This window comes from Apiospora marii, assembly GCF_038362585.1.
Source record: "Apiospora marii strain CBS 49790 chromosome Unknown utg000005l_segment0_segment0, whole genome shotgun sequence".
In the NCBI taxonomy this organism is placed as follows: Eukaryota; Fungi; Ascomycota; class Sordariomycetes; order Amphisphaeriales; family Apiosporaceae; genus Apiospora; species Apiospora marii.
This window is the reverse complement of record NW_027117377.1, coordinates 1,606,845-1,631,050: the sequence shown is the minus strand read 5'-3', so window position 1 is coordinate 1,631,050 and position 24,206 is coordinate 1,606,845. Positions and strand designations below refer to the sequence as shown.

The 24,206-nt window shown below is 53.0% G+C and overlaps 5 protein-coding genes across 5 annotated transcripts; 4 read left to right on the top strand and 1 right to left on the bottom strand.

Annotated features, from left to right (window-relative positions):
• Positions 1 to 422: 422 nt before the first annotated feature.
• Positions 423 to 1,734, top strand: PG985_008403 (uncharacterized protein; the record flags this gene model as incomplete). The annotated part of the gene is made up of 3 exons (XM_066828171.1): positions 423 to 463; positions 522 to 687; positions 751 to 1,734. The coding sequence occupies 3 exons, from the start codon at positions 423 to 425 to the stop codon at positions 1,732 to 1,734; spliced, it is 1,191 nt and encodes a 396-aa protein (XP_066683083.1).
• Positions 1,735 to 5,637: 3,903 nt separating this feature from the next.
• Positions 5,638 to 8,838, top strand: PG985_008402 (uncharacterized protein; the record flags this gene model as incomplete). Its single annotated transcript, XM_066828170.1, has 2 exons — positions 5,638 to 7,808; positions 7,866 to 8,838. The coding sequence occupies 2 exons, from the start codon at positions 5,638 to 5,640 to the stop codon at positions 8,836 to 8,838; spliced, it is 3,144 nt and encodes a 1,047-aa protein (XP_066683082.1).
• Positions 8,839 to 10,009: 1,171 nt separating this feature from the next.
• PG985_008401 (CUE domain-containingprotein) lies at positions 10,010 to 11,540 on the bottom strand (the record flags this gene model as incomplete). Its single annotated transcript, XM_066828169.1, has 3 exons — positions 10,010 to 10,455; positions 10,524 to 11,430; positions 11,517 to 11,540. The coding sequence occupies 3 exons, from the start codon at positions 11,538 to 11,540 to the stop codon at positions 10,010 to 10,012; spliced, it is 1,377 nt and encodes a 458-aa protein (XP_066683081.1).
• Positions 11,541 to 12,259: 719 nt separating this feature from the next.
• On the top strand, positions 12,260 to 14,259 carry PG985_008400 (P-loop containing nucleoside triphosphate hydrolase protein; the record flags this gene model as incomplete). Its single annotated transcript, XM_066828168.1, has 2 exons — positions 12,260 to 12,809; positions 12,842 to 14,259. 2 exons carry the CDS (start codon positions 12,260 to 12,262, stop codon positions 14,257 to 14,259), a joined length of 1,968 nt encoding a protein of 655 aa, XP_066683080.1.
• A 3,123-nt stretch (positions 14,260 to 17,382) lies between these two features.
• On the top strand, positions 17,383 to 19,528 carry PG985_008399 (uncharacterized protein; the record flags this gene model as incomplete). The annotated part of the gene is made up of 3 exons (XM_066828167.1): positions 17,383 to 17,504; positions 17,564 to 19,231; positions 19,285 to 19,528. 3 exons carry the CDS (start codon positions 17,383 to 17,385, stop codon positions 19,526 to 19,528), a joined length of 2,034 nt encoding a protein of 677 aa, XP_066683079.1.
• Between the last annotated feature and the right edge of the window lie 4,678 nt (positions 19,529 to 24,206).

The following is a 24,206-nucleotide window of genomic DNA, read 5'->3' as shown; positions in this document are numbered from 1 at the left end:
CAACAAGTCGGTCCACGATGGCGGTAATACTTTCTAAGAAGTCGCGTCAAGACCGCGTCGCCAATTAAAGAAGCACGCGTAATTTGGTGTCTCTGCCATTTATGCACGTAACACAATTGCATAATGCAAACTGGCAGGGATGACCCACCATCTTGAGGGACACTTTCCGTAGCTGCCTAGGCGGCCAGCAATCGCCCAAATAGGTAGCGATTTCATGTTCCACACCTACAATGATTATAAATCTCCGTATCGGCTTCAATCCAAATCGATAGGGGTAATTCTCGTTTAAGACTAAGCGTGTTCTCTCCATCCGGTCGTGGCAGACAGTTATACCGAACCGCCGGCGACAAGACCTCCGACTATCAGTTCAGCCCGCAAACCCGCTGTTAGCTTAAGAAGTCGTTTTCACGACACCTGCCACCATGAATAAGGGAACTCGCCCGGACCAGTTTTTTGAAACTGAGTAAGTACTTATGATTTTCTTAAGCTGTTGTAAGAAAATCACTCATACCGAATTCCAGTGATGCCGCTGCCAAGCGAGAGAGACGAGAAGCAAAGGCAGGCAACAAGAACGGCAGTCCGATAGCCCTCAAGTCCAAAATTCTGGGTGCTATCGCAGACCCCAGCAATCCATCTTCAGTTCTAGTGGCAGAGTCTTCAGGCTCTGTTCGTAGGGTGAATATCGAGGTAAGCTCGTCTATCAGCCGCAGTTCATAAGACCTGAGTCCTGACTGTTCTCCCACTTGACAGACAGGGGAGACCAAGCAAGCCTATAGGGGTCCTTCAGCACCAGTGACATGCGTCGCTGTTGGGGGCGCCGGAAACCAGACCATCTTCGCAGGCTCCTGGGATAAGGATATCTGGTCCTGGAATGTCTCCTCCAAAGCTGTAGGTCGCAAGTACAGCGGCCATTCAGACTTCGTCAAGGCCATCTTGTGCACGAAACTCGGAGGCAAGGATATTCTGATCAGTGGTGGCGCGGACAAAAAGATCATGGTATGGGACGTCGAGACCGGCTCGCGTTTACATGTGATACAGGACCAGGTTGTCTCTATGATGGCAATTCAGGACCTCGCACTTGACCCTGCATCATCGACAGCCGACGAGTTGGTGCTAGCCAGCGCCAGCAGTGACCCTCACATTCGCCGATGGCGAATCAAGCTTGACTCTGTTGAGCAGATTGTCGAAGATGCGCCAGAGACACCCGGGACTACCAGACCTACCATTCTTGAGCACGAGACCACTGTATATAAACTGGCTTTCGACATGCACAACGACGACATCGATCTCTGGACTGCAAGTGGTGACGGTTCCGCCAAGTGCCTGTCCAGGTCAAAAGGCTTCACGGCCGACGACACGATCAACCATGGAGACCACGTGCGGGCAGTTGCTTTTACGGAGCAGTGGCTGGTAACAGCAGGGCGGGATGAGGATGTGAAGGTGTGGGACCGGGCCACGGGCAAGTTATATTGCGCACTAGAGGGACATTACGACGAAGTTACAGATTTGGTGACCCTGGCCAATTCTGCTGGTGCCGGTGCCAGGCTGGTGTCTGTCTCGATTGATGGCACGGTGAGAGTCTGGTCACTTGACAAGACTGCGCTCGACAACTTCATCAAGGAGCAACAAGACAAGGCCAATGGAGTCGAGGAGCCTATCGACGAAAAGGCTCCAGAAGGGCTGATGACAGCTGAGGAAGAAGACGAGCTGGCCGCCTTAATGGAAGAAGATTAGCCTGTTCTTCTGTGTCGATACGACATCTGAGAGGGCGGCCCAAGTTTGTTCTGAGACCGTAATAGCAACCCTCGTGTCAAATCTAGCATTGTCCACGCCCGATTGGTCCCACGTGAAATATGCTCCGACCCGTCTGGGTTCAAAAACCAAAGGTTTTCTGACCGTGGTTTCTGCAGGGATGTCTGGGACGAACGACTTGAGAGACATGCCACGTTATCATTGTCTTAGATGGCGAGAGTGGGTTTGCATCCATTACTAACAGCATAGCATGTCTGATATGCCAAAATCTCCGAAACCCGGCCAAATCAGCTATATAGCGATTAGCGGCCTTCCTGGCTTTGGAAGAAGCAATATACGCCGACGAGCTAGTCATGGGTCCCCATTCATAGGCATTACGGTGGAAGAAGCAGCAAGGGACAGAACCCCGGCATCCGCACAATCAAGATTGACTCGGGGTAGATCAACACTTGCCCTCAGGAGTTCGAGCACAGGTTGCCATTTGGCTGCCGTGGGAAGCATGGCCTCCCTTGAAAAACCACCGAAGTCCGGGGAGCATGCTCTGGTGGAGGTGACCTCGTTTTGAGTATATTGTGGTTTGCCGGAGGTGCTGTGCTGGCTCCCGCAGCCCCGGTGCTGGCCTCGTGTTGAAGCGATGGAGTGGTACAATCTTGTGGTCAGGTTCTGAAGTAGACCGCACTGCAGGGATCCTACCAGCGGTAATCCCAATCATAATCATGCTGTTTGCCGCAACTGGCTTTACCGACATCTGCGACGGGGAGTAATTGCCCGCTAGAATAGAATTTGCGAGGCAAAAGCAACGAGATGGTGCCATAGTCTGGCTCTCTATCCCGCCTCGGCCGGTCGCCCCCTGGCTATAACTGGAGGCTGAAATCACACCTGGAGGAGATGCATGATTTGATAAGAATTATAACCATCAACCATCCAGCATACCACCTAAGTAGAAGCGGCATGGAACATGGGTTCTTTGCTTGGGTCCATGTCAGCTCTAGCCTGCTCCAGAAGCCAAGGGTCCATAGAAGAAGCCTGCCAGCCACATGGCTCGAATTACCACAGACAAAACGATGCATCACACGGTTCTGCAAAATGATGTGTTTCCTGGGTTCTTATTTAGGCCGTGTAAAGTCCGACATTACGGACCCTGCGCAGATCCATCTTCAATTCGCGAATCAAGATTTGTCCCCACTTGCTCGGGATCTCGACGTGCTCGGTGGGGTCTCTTGTGCGACTACACGACTACACGACGACACGACGACACGACTACATACCTCAATGGCCAATGTCCAAGCAAACAAGTTGATGGGCGAAACGTGGGCGTTGCAGCCTCTGCCTCTAAAGCAACGCAGCGAGCGTTTAAGAGATGAGGTAAGCCCTTGGGGGGTCGGTGGTGGTGGCTAATAAGGTTGTTGCGAGATTAGCTTCTACTCCTACTTACTTCAACCATTCACCCGGGCCAGGGGTTATGTATTCATCAATGTTTGTCTTTGGTGTGTGTTTTGGATGAAGCCGAAGGCCATGCTTGCTTGCATCAGATTGATAGGCCAACACTCACCGCAAGTGTGTGCAGCAGCAAGTACCTGGATACTAACACAAGACCTGCTTCCCCTGTGAGATGGAGGACAAACATGTCTCGGCTCTAACAGGTTGCAGGATAGATAAGTAGGTAACCACTAGGATATATCAATCTGACTACGGGCATCCAAGTTATATGAGAATTAGACGCGGTCTATATCCGTGGCTGTAATTGGTCGATATTAGATATTCAAGAAAAAGAACCGTTGCCATTAGCAATGTAAGTTATATCCCAATGCCAGAAGCGTTCGAGAAGCTTTCTGATCCAGATTGGCAGCGGTTCTGACTGCAGACTGTCTTAGACGCCCGGGTAAACTGTCTTAGAAGATACATGAACACATGGATATCAGGGTGTCCAGGTGGTTTTCGTCCATCATCCATGCACCAGTTGAAACTTAGATTCCCGAGCCACATGGACAGGGCGTGTCAAAGGTGAGACAGCCTACACATAATTATAGTTGCCTCCTAAAGCGCCATGTCCAACGCTTTCAACCTAGATAGACGTATCGACAGCCCTTGAAATTGGAGTCCCGGCCGATAATTTAAGCTGGATGCCAGAGAATATTTGTTAGCCAGGGATGGTGGCCCTCTGTAGTTGTTGGCCAATGATTCCTGGCCTCTAATATACCAGTTTCCTGATGCACTACATGTACATACCTATTGTACGTGGATGCATTCTCGCCCCTTCTACACCCAGATACCCCCCTATCGGGACCTGCGGCTTTGCTCCGCGCTCCGACGTATGCATGCTTGAGAGTTAAGGGTCGGGGCATCAGGATCGACAGATATGCTTGCTGGGAATGTTTCTTCTGCTGATCAGCACAGGCGATGGTGGCTTGCAAGGATGTACTTGGTGCATTGCGCACATCCAATCAGCATAGTAGGATAATCTTGAATTTGCTACGCTTTTTCTCTCTGCTTTCTTCTTTTTTCTTTTTGCCCAGGTTCGGCATCTTAGCAAACCAGAACAATGTACTTGCAAATGATGTGGTGGGTAACAATCAAATGAGAGAGTGTGCATGCTGGGTGTTGGTCACATTTGTCCCGGGTTGCTTCAACCAACCAAAATCCCGGCAACCTTGCAGGCTCCGACCTGCCAGAAGAAGCAATTCATATTTACCAAACTTCATCTGAACTGTTGCTATACATCAGCAGAAACCAAATGCCGCTAGGTATGTAATCATCTCGGAGGTGTTCGTGGGCGGTGATAATGCCTGCCAAATGCTGCTGAGAGGGTACATACAGTAGGGTAAGGTAATCATCGTTTATGCCAGAAACCCAAGAACCTCTATGTCGGGTATGACCGTTGAAGATAATGCAGTTCCAGATCCAGTCCAGACTGCTGGTACGGTCTTAATACACACAAACAAATTCAACATACATACCTACCCCCTCCACGAGCCTAGTGCCTAATTTCTCACCTCCATGCTTTCTTTGCGCCATCCAAGCCATCTTCCCGTGGCCGTCTGCTTTGGCTTTGCGCCATGCCTCACCGACCAGGAAATTGTAACTGGACTAAGTCCCAGCTCGGGTAGGGACGTTGCCTTAGGGTCACCCTGCATCATCACATCCCGCTCTGCCGTGTACAACGTCAATGGCCCACCGTTTTCCTGTTATTGCGATAGGTGATAGCCTCTACCACCTCTCTCTGTCTCTCTACTTTTCGGCCCATGCTCAACATCCCGCGCTTGTGGAGGAGGAAGAAGCAACAGAAGGCGACCACGCCCGAGTCCAGAAGTGCTTAGATGCAGACATCCTAGGACCTTAACTGACTTGAAGCCCATGAGTAGGAGTGGAATGGGGGTTGGGTAGGTTCAAGTCGTCCATTCTTCGGACCCTCCTTCCCAAACTCTTCTCAAGTATTCTTTTTTCCCCTCCTGCCTTCGCCCGTCCTGCATACCCTTTCCTCCCAAGATGGAAGTTCTTGCTGGCCTTTGACATAACGTTTGGTCATTGTCTTCTACCGGCTTCTCGATGAGTGGCATACCGTTCTTCTTCTTCTTCTGCACTTGTTCGCTTCGTCCAAGTCTACCAACCCTCGCCCAGTAGCGGCTTACAAGTTCGCATTCACTTACCTTTGAGAATCACTTGGATTGAATTACACAAAGCGGCATAACTAAGACTTTGGGCTGGTGGCCGTTATTTTTCTGCAGGGCATCGGCTGGTTTGGGAATTCATTACCGCTACAATTCCCCTTCCTTTCTGTACCACAAGGCTCTCATAATTGTGTGTTTGCTTCAAGTCGTCGGCAATCTTTCGGAACTCCCGAGTCGCAATCACACATAGTAATACGATTCCCCGTCGCAAGTCAAGATGGGGCTCAGTCCCGAATACCATGGAAGCCTGGTGGCTTTTGAAGGGCCGCAAGATCTAGTCTCGACTCAGATACAGCTCCTCCCAAGTTCGTCGAGAATACTAGTGATACCACCACTGCAACATTTCCTGGCTGGAGAGGACATCGACAAATCTCCAGATGCCCGGGCGTATATTTTGAAGATCCACGATGCTTGCAATGCCCGGGCTCACATGGCCCACCGCTTCCTGGAAGATTCGTCTCCGGAAAACAAGAGACTGGTTTTCATGGACGGTGGCACAGCGGAGGCCCAGCTGCGTTGCATTCGATGGTTAAGCCAAAACCATACAAATGGTAACGTGCCACGGGCCGAAACCATGTTCAAGTCCCTTGTTCGAAACGGCGTTGCTGGCTTGATGGGAAAGCGCAGCGAAGACACAACTTGCGGAGACAACCACGGATCCAAAGACGACCCAGTATCTCAGGCCATGAGGGCTGCAGACACCCTGGACTTCCTGACGGCTTCTCTACAGCCGAGTAATGAAATCGACCTTACCCTTACGGTACCTAATGTTCGGCCTCGAAGCATGAGCGTCCCAGTGCTGCAGTTTCCGAACGACTTTCAAGAGGCTGTCCCCTTTTACGTCTTTGGGCCCTCGACGGGCGACCCAATACCCCAAAACACGAACCCGCAGAAGGGACGTATTCCAAAGTTGATGAGCCTTAACAAAAGCAACTCTCCGGTCAGACGTTCCAAGTCGCGGGACAGGTCGGCCTTCAGAGAACGAGCAACGAGGTGGGCCAAGTCCTCCGAAGCTGCCACGGGTGTTCCCCCATTATCACCGGGCACCATGTCGATGGGCAAATCGAGCCAGCACACGAAAGCGTCAGGCTCTATGCCAAACAGCCCCTCTGTAGTATACGGCGAAGCGTACATGGTAGATGTACGAAAAACTTCAACGGAGTTTGCAGCCAGGACACTCAGGAGGGGGAAATCATGCGACTCGATCCGCGCTGGTCCGAAAGCTTCAGTTTGCAACTTTTCACGCTCTTTTGCGTCAAGATCAAGCGAGACAGTAAACACCTACGAGAGTAAGCTGCCAATACCTAAGAATTCGACTCGACAGCAATCTCGCTCGAGTGCTGGCCCGGATCAGCCACTTCAACGCTCTTTCTCAGGGCGCAGCAGAAGCACAAGTCGCAAACCTCCGCCGCTTCCGTTGGACCTGACAAACATTGTCGTGAGCGATGGGAAAATGGTACACACGAAAAAATCGACCAGCACTCTTGCTAACGGCAGGTACGCTGACAAGTCCACAAGCCCGGAGAACTGCTATGTCGACCACGGCACCTGGACTGGGCATCAGCACCAAGACCATCGTGTGAGTGGCGGGCTCCTCACACCGCGCACATCGGAAGGAGCTATCATGGCATCCAAGGCCTTCCCAGAAACTGTCCTGCCCATGGTTGAAGATATTGTTATACACTTCATTGACGACAACCCGATCCCGCTGCTAGATTCAGTACTCTCCGGTTTCCGGCGTGGGGTCTACCCCATTAAGATGGACTCAAGGTCTGCAAAATCCGGGAAGTCGACGGCCATAGTCAATAACCATGGTGACCCGGCGCCTAGGCAGGCTACGCCGCCTCTTGAGAGTGATCTTAATCAACCACCCCATCAAGCACAAAGCGACGATTATGACCCTTTTGCTTCCCACGTCTACCTGCAGGTCAAAGCACCTGAAAAGGCTATAATCCGCCAGAACCCCGAACACCACACATCGCCCAAAAGGATAGATCCACCAACACCGGCCAGGACGCCGCCCATCGATGAGACCAGGCAAGCACCCAAGACAACGTTCCATGATTTCCAGTCTTCAGGCTTGAGAACGGCCATCTGTGTACAGAATGCATTGCGGTCTGTCCTGAAGACTTATTTCACCCCAGACGATGTTGGGTATCATCAGTTCACGTTTCCGCTGCTCCCTGGTTCCGGCAGTCTGTGGGAGCCACTCTTTGGTAAGCCGGATATTAATGATCCCATCAAGGAAGACAGACAAGTCGACCTCATTCTGGCAGTAGGTGCACAAAGGGGCGTTCCCAAGGACTTTATATCTGTCGTGTGTGGCTCTTTGGACAAGCTGGGTGTAAAGCCTACTGGTGTCTCGAGAAGTGGAAGACTTGATCTAAGGTATGCATTTTCTCTTCCCTCGTTCTTCACTTAGTAGCTAACACAAGACTGTAAAAGATACCTCGTAGCAAATGCTATGCAAAGTTTCACCTCTCAGCCTTTGACAAACCAAACTGAGAACAACCCTTTCGGCAACCCATTACGCCTAGCAACGCTTCTTGTCCCTCATTTGGAGAATTACATAACAGCCCATCCCCAGACGCGGTTCTTGATCTTGGAATATGCTCCCGAGCATCTTTCTACTGTTCTGTGTCTGCAGCGCCTTATCGGCGTGGACCTATTCAAGATCGCTGCCATTTTGAGCCCCGATCCTCCAAAATCAAAACGGAGCCATAATAGATCTGGCCATCTCTCTTCCAGTAAGACTTTTGGATCTGCCAGCTCCGTCATGTCAAGAACGAGTTCTATCAAGAGCATGGTTACTTCGTCGCCCACGCCAGGCAGTCAATCTCCCGGAGCAGAATCGTTCAGCAAGGCCAATTTCGTTTTGACGTCTCAGGTGTCCGAGCCTGAAATCGCTCTTTTTGTTTCGACGGTCCTGTCTGTTCTCATGTCTAAAGCCTCTTTCTACGTTCCCGAGAGGCCGCCTCCAGCCTTGGCTCACAAGGAGTCCCGGAACAGCTTCGGGGATATACCGCGATCGCCCCGTTTGCCCAGCCCAGACTACAAATCCTTGGTGACCAGGTTGAGTGCCCAGACGCAGAACCTACAGGGCACCGATCCCCCTTCCTTGCCGCTTCCGTCGTCGATGCCACAAAGCCCAATGGAGTTGCCGATACCAGAGGACGAGCTCAGACCCATGTCTTCTGCGAAATCCATACGGAGCATCAGAAGCCACAAGTCGGCAAAGATCCAGAAGCTGCTGGGCCATTCCGTCAAGCCCAGCGTGGACAGCCGGTTCGATGCTTGGGACGAGGACGACGCCGCCTTCTGGGCCGAGGAGCGCAAGTACATGCCATTCTTCCTCGACCAGTCGGCTCGCAAGAAGACCAGCAGCCGCAAGGCACTCAAATGGCTGGGCCTGGCATGAGGCAAAGTCTTCTCACGGTTGTCCTCCCTCACCTGGCTGGCCCCAATCTCCTTTCAGAGAGACCGATGCATACTTACTTTACTGCATTTCATACCTGAACCTCCTATTGGCACCAACATGAAGCATTGCGCGGCAGCATTTCCAAACTACCTTCTTCTTTACTGCATCATTTATTATTACCTATTATACCCAACCGCTCACTGGAAAACATAACGAAGTTACGTCAACCTATAAACGTATTGTCTATTTTCCTTTCACCTAGTTACAACAAAACCACTTTCAGGCAACATCGAGTCAAATGACCTTGACAAACACCCCTTATCACACACATGTCTTAGCCTTTAGACTCTTCAGAATTTTCCTTACTTTACTTCTCTACTTTTCTTCTTCTTTTCGGTGTACCCTTTTGCTCAATCTCGCGTTTTGGTCATTTCTGGAGAAGAGTTCGATCAGTCTTCGGTTCGACTGGCATTGGCGACAAGAGGAGAGAAATAAACACCGACCACTGGCGGTGTACAAAGGTCCAGGTGGCGAAAGAGAGATGTATTATTATAGATTTATTTCACTTCGTGGAAAAGGGGGGTAAAGGTACCGGGGGATTCTCTGATTATTTTTTGGCTTGTACATCTACATCAACTTCTTGCCTTTCTGCAAATCAAGTGTAACATTCAAACGCTTCTTTCATATACTCTTCGTATACTAAAACGATTCGCTACATTGTACACCCTCGTGGTCTGTTTGTAACCCATTACACTGCGAAGTTCCCATCGTGCTGCAGAGTCCACTTTGAGCTGCCATGACAGTCGGAGCTTTGAAGACTCGGTGCCAAACTCATCATATCGACCGAATATCATCCTCGTCGTGCTTGAAATATGTAGTCACACGCAGCTAGGAACAATTTCCAAACCACGGGCCACAAAACAGAGCATCACAGAAATTACACACTTGGTGTTCAGAAACCCAGGGGCTTGCTGTTAGAAATTCAAAACGAGACGTTGACGTCGTCGTGCGACGTACTGTTATTCCTTGGTATCTGTTATCGTGCCTTCATGCCCTCATATGTTCTGACCTGGCATTATCCCTAATGAAAAAACACTATCGCGAGTGAACGAACCACCCAACCAACCAACCACCGATGCCGATGCCATGCGCTTGTCATCTTCTACATAACTCAAGCCTTCTTGGCCTCCTCGCCGCTCTTCTTCGCCGACTCGTCCATCAGGCTGTCGGCCATGGCGTCGGCCGTGGCCTGCTTCAGCCGCTCGGCATCGTCCAGCTTGATGTCCTTGGACTCGGTCTTGCCGTGCTTGGCGGGCGTCTTGCTGTCCTTGGCCTCGCGCTCGTCCTCGCTGTCGCCCAGGCTGAAGGGATCGTGCTCCGTGATCGGGTCGGGCTCGACCGTGGACATGGGCTGCCACTTGCTGGGCTTGTTGCCGCCGGGGCCGGGCGAGGGCGCGTTGTCCTTGGGGGGCAGCTTGGGCGAGGCGTCGTAGACGTTGTCGATGTTCTCGTGGCCCTCCTGGAACGAGACTTTGCGGTTGTCTGGTCTCGGCGACTTGGACTGCGTGGACCGAGGCGGGGGTCGGTAGACATTGGGGTTGCCGGATTGGCCTTGGGCTGTTTATGTTGTTAGTATATATATCTATCAAGGGAGGTCCTGTAACCCATATTGGCGGCAAACTTACAGCCGTCTTGGTTCAGTCGCATGCCGGCGAAATCGTCGCTCAGAACTTGAGGGTCGGCATCGTAGCGGTCGTAGTCGTTGCTCCTGCGGGTGCGGCTGCCTTCGCCGCTGCGATGGTACGGCTGCGCCTGGCGGCGCGACGGTTGCGACTCGTCTTCCTCGGAATCGTACTCGCCGTCGATGCGCTTCTTCAGGTTGGTGAACCACGAGTTGACCTTGGTCTGAGTCTCCACGAAGCCCTTGCGGAGGTTCTCGCGGATGACGGGCAGCTCGTCGTCGATGAAGTTGGGCTCGCGCTCGTACTCCTCGTCGGGCATGAGGCCCTGCTGGCGCCGGGGCTGCTGCTGCCCGGGGCCGCCGCGGTTCCTCGTCCGGTTCTCGTAGGCGCCCACGTTGTCGTAGTGCTCGGCCAGCTGCCGGGCGTAGAGCTCGTCGGCCTCGACTTGCGACATGGTGGCCTGGGGACCCGTCGGGCGCGGCGGCTGCGGGGGCGGGACCTCGCGCTCCTCGGCGACGGGGTCGTTCTGGACGGCGTCGGGGTCGCTCATGCCCAGCAGGGCGTTGAAGGCCGGGTCGATGCGGCCGCTGCTCGCGATCAGGACGGCCTTGATGACGGACAGCTCGATGGTGGGGAAGGCCTCCTTGAGCATCGCCTCGTTCTTCTGCTGCTCCGTCACGGGTCGGGGCGGCTTCGAGGGGGCCTCATCCTCGACCGAGGCGGGCAGTGGCGCGGGCGCGGCGGTAGTGGCAGCGGCCGGGGTCGCGGAGGTGGTGGTGGTGGGCTGCTGATGGGCGCCACTGTCGCTCAGGACGCCGGTCTCCTGGACGTCGTCGTCGTCGTCGGACATCTCGAACGGCTTGACGGTGGTGGGAGACTCCGAGCCCGGGTCGGGCACGGTCTGCTTGTTCTGTGCGATTGAAGGGGCTGTTAGTGATCTGACGTCGTATCGTAGGTATGCAATTTGACAGCTGCCTGGGACGTGGTAGAACCAACCGTATCAGTCGGAGCTGCTGCCATTGTAGCTGCCGATAAAAAGTGGACGTGTCCGTAAGAATTGGGAGATCAGAACGTCGAATAGTTGTTGGGAGAAGGGGAAAGCGACGGGATTTGGTAGTTGTCAGGAATCCAAATGGTGTCGAGGGGGGTTGCGACAGTTTGTAAGTTGAGACAAGTATGCAAGCGTGCTACGGCTGCGTATTCATGCTCAATCATGCATGGGGTAGGTAACCTTAGAACATGGGGGTTGATTGATCGACCGGCGAGCGGCGAGGGGCAGTCGTCAGTCACCTTGCGCGCCGTGACGACAGCTTGCAGCCACAAATGCCAAGGCACCAGCTCAACTAACACCCGGCGCTGAACGCGCCACACTCTGGATGCAGGTACAGTCAGAAGTACTTCATATCGTTTCTCGAAGCACCAATTACAGATCACAGATTGTGTTAGGTAAGGTTTAGAATCAAATCATCGATACATAATCAATAAGCAGTTGATGGGAGGTATTTTGTGCTGGGATCTAAGGCATCCTATCGGGGTTGATATTTGGAGTCCATGGGTGCATCTCGGACGGAATGAAGGCTATCTCTGATTGGGCCAACTCTACCTTCATAAGCACCTCCAGACAGGCTGGCCGACGGAACACGACAACCTCCTGACCTCATCTGTACCACGAATGAATTGAGCTTGAAACCCCAGAGACTCCCTCATTACGTCGAGGCTTGCCGGGTTCATTCGTTAAGATGGCCGATTTCGATCTGGGTGCCAGCTTCATCCCGGCCTTGCATAAGCCTTCCGCCCTTCTGCCTATCGCCAAGCACCGTGACAGTTTGTTATACCTGATTGAGACAAACCCCGTCACCATCGTCGTTGGACAGACCGGCTCTGGAAAAACAACACAGATACCTCAATTTCTGGAGCAGGCTGGCTGGTGTGAGGATGACAAGGTGATCGCCATCACGCAGCCCAGGCGGGTGGCTGCCACGACGGTGGCTATTCGGGTTGCCGAAGAGTATGGCTGCGAACTGGGCAAGGAGGTGGGCTACTCGATCAGGTTCGAAGACGTGAGCTCCGCGACAACGCGCATCCGGTTTCTCACCGACGGCCTGCTGATACGAGAAGCTCTCGTCGACCCGTTGCTATCACGTTACTCCGTAATCATGGTCGACGAGGCGCACGAGAGGTCCATCAGCACAGACATACTGCTGGGGCTACTGAAGAAGATCATGAAACGCAGGCCTGAGTTGCGTATTGTTGTCAGCAGCGCCACCCTCCAGGCAGAAGAATTTCTGCGTTTCTTTGATTCGCACGATTCGGACGTCAAGTCCTCGGCGGGAACGACACCAAGCCGGCTGGGGCTATCATCAGCCTCGAGGGGCGCACATATCCTATCGATGTGCTGTATCTGGATTCGCCGGCCGAAGACTACGTGGAAAAGGCAGTGGATACCGTACTGAATATTCACACGGAGGAAGCAGAAGGCGACATACTGGTGTTCCTGACGGGCCGTGAGGAAATCGACAGTGCAGTTCGGATGATTTCTGAACGTGCTGCAGACCTCCGTCCCGGCGGCCAGTCAATACTCGCACTGCCGCTGTACGCGGGACTATCCACCGAGCAGCAGATGTACGTGTTTGAAGAAGCCCCGGAGAACACAAGGAAAATCATCATCTCGACAAACATTGCCGAGGCTTCTGTCACTATTGACGGCATCGTCTACGTTATCGACTCAGGCTTTGTCAAATTAAAGGCTTTCGACCCAACAACGGGCATCGAGAGTCTGACAGCAACACCGGTCTCAAAGGCCGCGGCTTCGCAGCGCGCTGGAAGGGCTGGGCGAACCAAACCCGGAAAGTGCTTTCGACTTTACACCGAAGACAACTACCGAGCTCTCCCTGACATGAACGTGCCCGAGATCCAGAGAACGAACTTGGCCCCATTTATTTTGCAGCTGAAAGCTCTTGGTATCGACAACGTTGTACGGTTCAACTACCTCACCCCTCCTCCGGCAGAGCTTCTGAGCAAAGCCACCGAGCTGTTGTTCTCTTTGGGTGCACTAGATGAGTATGCCAAGCTGACAAAACCGCTGGGGATGAGGATGGCAGAACTAGCTGTTGAGCCAATGATGGCGAAGACGCTGCTGAGTGCGAGTTCATTCGGTTGTCTCAGCGAGGTGCTCACAATTGCAGCCATGACCAGTCTTGGTGGCTCTGTATGGGTCCAAAGGGATGGCGAGAAAAAGCAGCTGGAATCAACCCGACGTAGATTTGCTGCGGAGGAAGGTGACCACCTCACACTACTCAATGTCTACCACACTTTTGTCGGCAAGGGTAAAAAGGAGTCCAGGTTCTGTCACGAGAACAGTCTGAATTTCAAGGCTATGACCCGGGCAGTGAGCATCCGCGCGCAGCTGAAACGATACCTTGAGCGCTTTGGGATACAAGTGGATGAGAGCTTGAAGTTATCCTCGCCTGCCACCAGTGACCAAATCCGCAGATGCTTGACCACGGGCTATTTTGCCCACGCGGCCAGAATGCAGCCGGATGGCAGTTTCCAGAATGTTGCTGGCGGTACTACCCTCTATGCACACCCAAGCTCGTTGATGTTCAACCGCAAGGCTGATTGGGTCATCTTCCACGAAGTGATGGAGACGGGCAACAAGACATACATACGTGACATCACCAAGATCGAGAAAGGATGGCTTCTAGAATACTCGGCGGGATTTTACCACCTTAGGCAATAAATACTGGCCGGCTTACCGAGCACCAGCCCTCACGATCCCCTCCGCGATGCCGACAAGGCCAGCCTTAAGATTAGAGAAGCATCTTGGGCCATCGGTTTGCACGCAGTTGTGCAGAATGGGTATTACTCGGAGAACTCCAGAGGATCCTAGCGATGTACTCAATGTCTGACAAGGAAGACCCACAAATCAGCAACATGGTTTTGGGCGAGGTCTCCAGTGACGAGGTTTATCTAAATTTTGAGCTGTCAATCGAATTATACGCCTGCCAGCTATTTTGATACCATGGATCCGGCGACGATAGTGAGTGCAGCTTTGGCTGTGGCTTACTGGGCTTGGCCGAGCGCATGTCCAAGCCATCACCGGCATGTGCGCATGCTTGACGTGTTCTCGATATCGCTACCTACCTGCACGCACAGGGCTACCATGGGAGCCGCTGCATACTCCAGCACGACGACAGCCATGTGTGTACTCCGTACGCCGTGTTAGACTTCATCTATTAAGCTTGCCCACGATCTGGAGATAATTCGATGGCCGGGTCTCGCGTAATTCAGGCTATCTAAGGTGGCCAACCGATCACTTGCATCGTGGGTATGCTTGCTCTGGTACTGAAACATGGACAATTCATCAAAACCAGTCGCCTTTGCAGGCTGGATATCTGGATCATGAGGCTGTAGGCTGGCGGCCAATCAAGAGGAGCTGACGATCGACTTCCAGCTGCACAACTCAGGAGCGGGCCGACTAGAATGGAAGCCTGTAAACCGCCGACCGCCGATTTTAGCATGCATCACCATAAAGCGGTCCGGCGGCCGTAGTCCATCGACATTGCCAAGCTACGCTACCAACGCTACCTGGAAAGCCGCAGAGATAGGCATGTCTGCCACTGTCTCTGCCACAGGGACGGCGGATTTGAATCTATCGAGGCTGCACTATATCTGACACAAGGCGGGCTGCCACCCCAGAGAAACAAGGTATTACTTGAAGACAGCCGGCCGTATCTACATGCCTCCTCATTTTACTTAATTATCCGAGGGCGTCTTGCCTTTCCTTGCAACAGCTGTTCGCTTAAGAGTCTGTGTGGCCAGCCCTCGCGTCTCCAGCGACAGAACAATGCAGACCCAGGAACCAGCACCGAACATTATGCGGCGGCAGCAGCAATGACCGAATGAAGATGTGCTGCCCTACCAATCTATCGCTTCCAAGTTCGGCGCTAGAAGGGCGACTGACGGATTGAGCCATCGGCTCCCTTGATAGATAGGCCGTAGCAGCAGTAGCGCCCAAGCTGGATTGCGCAGTGTGTGGCAGTGTTCCTATGTTCCTATTGACATTTTATCGCAAGTTGCCAGCAGTGGGACCGTTGAACGCCTCTGACCCTTTTTCATTGTGGGCGCGTGTCAATGCCGGGGCGCCCTAGGCCCAACCGACGCCCCCTAACAGAGGGCGCCCTCATCATGGGAAATTACTGCGACCTCGCGACGGATATGCTTGGAAGTAGAGATGCACCCGAATTCCTGCGCGCGAGTACATCGGATCTAGCTGTGCGCTATCTGCTCTTCCCCTGAGCGGAGACGCGGGCGACCGACTAGTGCCATGGAACACTGGGAACACAGGGAAGGCAGCATTGGCTACTGGGTTGTGTTCCTGCATATTTTATCGTCCAATCATTCGCAATCCTTCCCTCCTGACAGCCACTGAAAGGTGAAAGGACGGATACTGAAAATAGGCGCAGACTTGGCACACTCTAATTATCCATGTATATGGATCTGGTGTATCCCATCCGTCAGCCATCAGTGATCACGCATTGTAGAGAGCCTCGAATGGATACATAGATGCAAGCCTTCAATGCATCAATCGGTTCTCTGTCCAACGGCCTGATGATTCCTGCCCGCGTTTTCACCATACTGGAGTCTCTTGCAGTGCCCCGATCGCATCGCGCAAGAATCTTGCAGGACAGGTGATAATCTCGCGGGAATTCCAATCCGTCCATTGGAAAAACAATACAACCAGGAACAGGGGGGCCACTCAGGTTAAACATACCCACTGAGGAGACTCCGCACCCCTTTGCAGCAAGCCGTTGCAGGGGAAGACGGATTTGTCGAATGAGAGGTCATTTCCAAGGTCATCGGAAATGAAATGCAGGTACCAGGTACCTGCGCTAGGCCTGGGATTCAGTGGACCGACAGCCCACAAGCCCGCCCAAGTCGCCAGTCTTTCCATGTTGCCATTTCGAGCCCACCGCTGCTGTCCAACAGGCACTTGGCACACAGCACAGAGCAGCACTGGAGCCAGGTACAGACTCTCGAACAGTCTGGTCTGGGCAGTCGCTACGGTACGGGAGGTACGGTACAGTAATAGCACGAGCAAGGAGGAGGAGGATCCCCACAGCACGAACAATCTCACTGAGCTCTAGTACTACCTAGTCGTGCTTACCTTACAGGCCGCTTCGGTTTTCTCAGTTCTCGAGTCTCCCTATCTCAGGATCTCTCCTTCAACCTCACCTCACACCTACCCTAATTCTGCGGGCTCCTTTGACAATAATAGGTCTATCGGCCATTTTGCCTGCCAGCGGGCGTTCGTCCATTCACTCACTTAGTTGTTTTTAGAAGCCAACTTCTAGTCATTCTTTTTAACCCACGTCCCAAGCAAGACATATACACACATCGTCACTCTTTGACAAACACCGCTGCCGCAACTACCATCATTCATTCGGTGCTGCATTCGATACCACAGCAAGTCCAAGTAACAAACACGCAGTTCTCGTTCCGACCGCATTCGTTTCTAATCGCCATTACGAACGTTACGACAACCTTTTGCGAGTTGATATGAGTAATTGTAGTTGCTCTTATCAAACACAGAACTTAATTCCTCGGCTTATACCAGCAACAACATCATCAATTCTTTAATATACTGCCGAAAAGTCACAGTCAACGTACGGTAGATTGAGTGGACGGATCGAAGTGAGAAAGCCGGATAGTCGGAAAAATGGAGGGAAATCATCTTTCAAACCACGTTCATCGCCACGTCCACGGCCATGGAGCGCGCCACGTTCACGGCCTCGGCCCACGGGTACCGACCCGGCCGGTCAACCCGCTTGCCCAACGCGACGCACTGCCAAATTTGACCTCCATGCTCGACGAGATGCCGTCGCATCTGTTGAGACGAAAGGACTGTGAAGCTGGAGACAGCTCGCCGGAATGTGAGAAGCCTGTCGGCGGTACGCTGACGGGGCCTGTCACCATCGCCGTTGTGTAAGTTCTACGCGATGGGATGCCGTGCGGTCAACCGTCTTTGCTAATGGTACTTATAGCATCCCTGTCATTATTCTTGTGTGCGTTCTGCTTTACTTGCACCGCAAGACCACCAACAGACACAAGCTGGAGGAGACCGACGATAAGTACAAGTCGATGGATTTCGGCTCGGAAACGGGGGCCAAGGGCACAAAACGCAAGAGCACACTGTTTGGAGGTAACGCAGAGAAGGGCATGGCTATGGCTCCTCCCGGTCACACCAAGGGACTGTCGATGGACATGAACCTCTCCAGCCCCTACCTTCTGCCCCCGGAGATTCAACAATCGCGAGAGTCGCTCAACTCCCTGGCCAAGACCATTCACCAGCACGAGGATCCTTACCGCCACATCAAGACCTACACTAGCGAAACTGGATCTATACGTTCTGTTCGCAAGGACTCGTCATTCAAGCCCAGACCCATTGTCACCACCACCACCAGTATCCCCTCTCGCCAAAACTCGCTCCCTTCGCCTCTTCCCGAGGCCCCTCCTGCGGCCCACTCCCCAGCGCCAGGCAAGAACGAATTCAACTTCAGCAACGATGACTCTGCCGTGCCTCAAGTTCCCGCGCCTGTATCGCCTTTCGCCGACATGCCGGTAATGCCTGAACTCACGGAACCGGCTCCCGTCGCACGTAAAGATATGGCTTCCAACAGAGATTCCTCCGCTCTTCCCCCAAGTGATCTGAACCGCTGCCCCGCTGGAAACCAGCCGTCGCCGCCTCCTACTGGTGCCTTGCCCGAAACCCCCAGAGGCGGCCGCAAGGACTCCAAGCCTGTTGTCTCCGAGGTGCCGTCCGAGTACGAAGACTATGCCAACTTCCAGTTCAGCGTCGGTGAAGATGAGCCAGATACTCCGGAGGAGAGAGGACGACAAGCATCGAGACCCAACAATGAAGTCCAAGAACCCGCTGGTTTGAACATTCCCCAGAAGGAGAACAAGCGCTTGTCAGTCGGTATGCGCCCGCTGCCGTCCGACGATATGCTCGCGACAGACGACCCCGAAGCCCGTGCCATGAGAATCCGATCGTTCTACAAGGAGTACTTCGAGGAAAGCAACGAGGACCGGCCTCCTGTGCCGGCTATGCCAGCTCTGCCGAAGGGACCTGTGCCGCAACCCCAGCGGGCACAGTATGTTGAGGACTACGACACTGGTTACGGTGATGCCGCCTTCTATGACCCGGATTCTAACGCATTTGTCATGCCGTACGCGGAGCCTGTTACTCGCCGTGCCATGACGCCGCCGCCCTCGAGCAACAGGCGCCCAATGCCTGGCCCGAGCCACCGAGGACCCCCCGGTGGACATGGTTCATTCGGTCCCGGTCCCCGCGGTCCTCCAGGTGCTCGCCCTAGAGCTGGATCGTCAGCCTCCGCCGGCCCCGGCCGATTTGGCGGCATGTCAAGCCCGCGACCTGGCTCATCGGCGTCCCACCAGGGTGGTCCCCGAGGCCCCAAGAAGCCGCTTCCCCCTCCTAGTGCTCTGAGCACCTTGCCGACACCCGCCAAGCTCAGGGACGATGCTTTCCTGATCTCCAACCCCATCGACTTCGCGCCTCCTCCTACCTTCAAGGATCAGGCAGCGGGCCGATCTCAGAGCCCACTTGGCGAGCGCCGCCCGTACCAGCTGGCCATTCCCATTGCCTCGCCAATTGCCAGCTCTTTCGATGAGATGTCAGCCCTGCCCAGCCCGTAAGTATCCCCTAGCCGTTGTGATGTGAGTTGTATTAGCTAACAGATTCTAGTCACGTCCTGCGCAAGTCCAGCACGTTCACTGGTCTTGACTTCGCTCCTCCCAAGCGTTTCAAGGATCCCGAGAACATGAGCGACGCCGGCAGTGTCCGCTCCATGGGCAGTGGTATCTCGTCCCGAGCCAACACTGCTGTCCGTGGCGGAGCCGGCCGTGTCAGTCGCCTTCCCGGTGACGAGGTCTTCACCGATGCCGCCGCAGCTAACCAGCTGAAGCCTCAATGGGGCATGCGAAACTGAGGAATGACGATTCATACTTCTCACCCCCTTCGGACCAAGGCTCCGTATGCCGCAAGGCCTACGGGCGCGCTACGACCTGGCTGATTACGGCGGGCATGTTTCTTGCATACTAAATAATGTTTTCTCCGTTCGCTCCATTGCCCGGTTTTGCGGGTTTGCAATTTAGGCGATATTTGGGATCTCTTAACGAATTGGCTCTTCCGCGACTGGATACCCCAACACAGCGTTCATCTTATTACATCTCTTGTCGTTGAAGGGAATCCCTTATGCATGTATGCGTCGATGCATGGCGGGCAAAGTTGTCAATGTCCAACGCAAAACTTGTACGTTCTATTTTGACATACAAATACACACTAGTATATAAACACTACACATATAGAGCGGAAATTTAGGTGCAATTGGTATTTCAAAAACTATAACAAACATATATCCTCTTCTTATTCATTGAGCCTTCTACGATTATTATGTGTATACAGGTGGCAAATCCTTATGTGTATATAGGTGGTGGGCTTGAGAGCGTCTCTTGGCCTCCTTATGCCGTATCTACAGCGCTGAGCCTCAAGTTGCAAATGCGACCACTACATGTATATTCTATCTGACAAGCCGGCATAGAGCATAGTGATTGTCATCAGGATATACAATATGACGGTCCTGGTCGTTCCTGCGGCAACTTCTAAATCAACGCGACTTTGATGCCAAAAGAGTGAATCTGTCTCATCACGTCGCCGACGTGCATGACTGTTATGTCTTAAGGCTCGCGTACATTTTGAGTTTGCTATCTGAGACTTATGGGCATGAGTACTGGAATCAGACATATATGTTGCCTACCCCTACACTTACGATATTACGAAGTAGGCGTTGAGCATACAGGTACTCTATCCCACCTACCATGCGTTCTGCCATCAACCGTGGTTCTCTGCCGCTGGGTAGAATCTTCCTCTCATCTAGGGCTACTATGGATCAATCCAATCGTACATCCACGCGCCGTTTGCTCCTGCGGTAGTGGGTTTCCGCACGCTCACTGGGGGAAGATCAGAAAAGAAATTCCTTCCAACGGCGTCCAGCTCTCGCTAGGTCTGTAGGGGGGTGGGTTTGCAGGAGGGGACAACCCCCGTTTACGAGGACTAATGCAATAGGGCGGACAATCATGCAGCAATCATGACCCTGAGGGGGGCGAAATGTCTCTCCCTTGGGTTGGGGGCTCCGAAACAAAAAGCAAAAGCAAATCGGGGGGCCAGATACGAGCATGCATCGTTGGGGCTGGTTTAGGGCCGGTTCGCCGCCACCAGCCCGAGACGTCCGCTCCCGACACCGAAATTGGGGCAGGCGTTTGCTTGGCTTTCGAGAATGTGTGCGTATGGAGGAGTCTATTTGGTCTAGCAGGTTGGTTTGTCTTTGCCATATCTGTATAACTCTCACTTCTATGTTGATCGGTGTGCGGAAAGCCCACTTGCTAAAGGGGGCAGGCAGGCAGGCAGCTCTTTTTCCCGCTGGCTGGGAACAGTCGACTCAATCTCCGAGATCAGTTTGATCCTCTTGCAATCACACTAGAAGGGGGTGACAAGACGCCAAGATCAACATTAGGCATTGCCGAACACAGCAATCGTGCTCAAATTTGTTCAGCACGGTTCGCATAAATAAAATCCAATTCAGTAGGGTACCGATCGGAGATCGCGCGGTTAAACCTTTTAACTCAAGTGTGAGAAATACTTGAAGATCCTGGATAAGACAGGTTCGTATTGTTTTCTCCAGTTTTCTGGTCGCTTGAATTGTGGTTTTCTTTTGACGCGGTTCGTTGACTAGTTTAGAAGAAGCAGAAGTAGAGAAGAAAGAGGCTCAGCTCAGAAGAGGCTCTGGCTTTTCGTCGCCAGGGGACAAAACCTTCCAGACTCCCGGGCCGGTTGGACTAGGGATGACGTACGACAGTGTTTCGTTTCTCCTCCTCCCTCTGTCGTGGCCTCGGTCTCGGCCTGAGCACCCCAACTTGGTCGACTTGCTGGCCAAGGAGGTTTCAGATGATTAGCAGTCCGGCGTTAATATGTCGAACGGGCGGCAGTGCAACCTGCTCACGTCATGGGCAATTTCGCCGGCCTTGCACGTTACTGAGGGTAAAACCGTTATGGTCGGCCGGCCTCCGAGGGGAGGGTAGTAGCATAATACCGTATGGGGTATAATATGGACAACCCAGTTGGGCCAATTAGCTGCCATGATTCTGCAATCAATCGCCAACCAGCGGAAGACTCGATGGTTTGCTTGTGAAAACGCATCGAGTAAACTCAGTAGCGATCGTAGTCTTGACTGGATCGTCAGCCAGCATGCGATATTTACATGTGGAGTGAAGAGTTATTTTTACATACAGAGTTTCTGCTACGTAAATTGCTGTCTGACTAACAACTCAGGGCAGAACTCAGGGCGTGTGTCAATTGGTCTCGAATAAGACTTTGCCTAGATAAAGTAGCAGCAGTATTTGAAAAAAGGACGACGCACGCCGGTGATTGGGAGCACACATCCGTCCAACACTGCCTCACCCGGTTTGTGAGCCCGGCCGGGTACTGCGAAACTTTCAAAAAATGGACTCCTCTCGGCCGTCTAAAGTCGCTGGGCTTTCAGACCGGGCACCAGCTCTGATTGGGTACCAAACAACGGCTCTCCGAGAGGGCGCGTCTCTCCCCAGGGAGGTCCCTGGTTGAACAAGACCGCTTGGCAATTGTGGAAATCTTTCTAGGCGAGCTTTGGCACTTTTCGTCATTGATGATATGCGAACCAGAGACAAAATTCGCTGGCTACCAACTACCCGGCGAGATGGCCCTTACTCATCGACGCACTCCCCACCGGCAGCTGATTGCCTACCCTCCTGCCCCCTTTGGAACCTTTGGGTTTGCGATAGAATCGGCAGCTGCTTTGACGGTTATCACGGCACTATAGGCCTAATAGGCTGGCGCCCTACCCAAGTCGAACGTTCTATCATACGGCAATGGGTCGAATGCGGGGAAGGAAGGCGAGGTGGTTGATAAGACAGCGGTATGGACGACGGACGGACGGTGTGTAGTATGCAGCCAAGCTGGCTGTACCCTCTTCCTGCAATGCACCGGGCAAGCGATTCGTGCTCCTCCGTCGAATAATCTAGGCTTCGGGGCAGGTTACATGGAGGTCGGGGTTGACGTACAATTAGAGCATATCTTAACTCACGCACCCTCGCTTCCGGCAAGACCTGGCGATGGGCAGAGCTGGGGAGAGAGCGAGCAAAGCTTGTTTTTTGGCACGATATGTTCCATGTGTTAATATGGCAACGTTGAAAAAGCATGTGGAGAGCCCATCGGCAGCGAAGGTGTCATAGCTGCTATACGTGAAACAGTATTATTGGTTGTACGTCGACCAAGAACCGATGGATAGATGGATGGAGGGATGGTTGGGGGGAAACCGGAATGATATCTTGTTGAACGGTTCCCACTGAACTGCCCGAATGAGGCTCTCTGTCTCAAGATCTGGTCTCTCAGCAGACCGAGTGGACGTGTAACGGCCTGAAAGAATCCAGCTTTCCTTCTGACCAGCTGCACAGCAAGCCTCTTTCGAAGGTGGCTGGCATAGCACAACAGTCCAAGATAGCATCAGCTGAATCTGACCGCCTCTTGTTTTTGGTCTGTTTTGCATGCACAACAGCATATTCTACTTGCTTCGCTCACCTTGCCGGCCCCTTCGTATTACCTATCTGGTAACCTACGAACTGACGCTCCAGTCAGCGGAGCTTTCGACCAGAGAGACATTGACGAATCGGACGATGTGAGGAGGAGTTGAGTCTGTCTTGAGCCCACTTGCATATCTGACCTACCTTGATAGCTTACACACCTGGAGATCGGCGCCCCCGTTTCCTCTTTTTCAGACCAGCCCGCAACTTCCGGTCAGCTGAAGACAGCAGAGAAGAACCCTTTCTACAGACTTTGACGACGGCTTCCCCCCCCTTCTCAGCAATTCACGACTCGTGGCATTGGCTTTTTAGACTATACACTACGTAGCCCTCGGCGTTTATAGACACAACCAGCACATACCTTACTTTTCAAGGGCGACGACTACTGTTACGACCAACGAATCGGCTACCTGCATTGCACCCAGTACATACCCCGCAACGCCGTCACTTACACGAGCTCCCAACGACCCCCAAAACTCACCAGTTTGCTATAGAGCAACGCTAGGACAACTCGGCAACTCTGGGGGAATTGTTTTTGGCCAAGTGCAAACGAAAGGAGCAGAATAAAAGAGTCCATATCTGTGAAAACGGCCAGATTGAGCGAGTCGAAACAAGCAAGGAGAGCAAGCCAGGGCGACAATTGAAACGACAAACCGCACGAGTCAAGCGAAACGTTGCGTTGCACGCGCACGCGGATCCCACGATATACTCCACGCTTTCAAGCCTCGATACCGACAGGCCCCCTGAATCGTGATACACTTGATCGACAGTCACCAACAGGCTCGAACAAACGATAGACACTCTCTGTCGACAGTATATCGAAAACAAGGTGCAAACTGGGCGCATCGATTGAGCGCCTCCGGCAATCCCACGACGGACCAGGCGGCATATTTTCCCTACGACAGACAGTTGCAACAACCTTGGAGAACTAGTAGCTTGCAGTGTTCCTGGCTTGGCCTGGCTGGCACTTGATCAATCGCCTCTTTCAGCAAC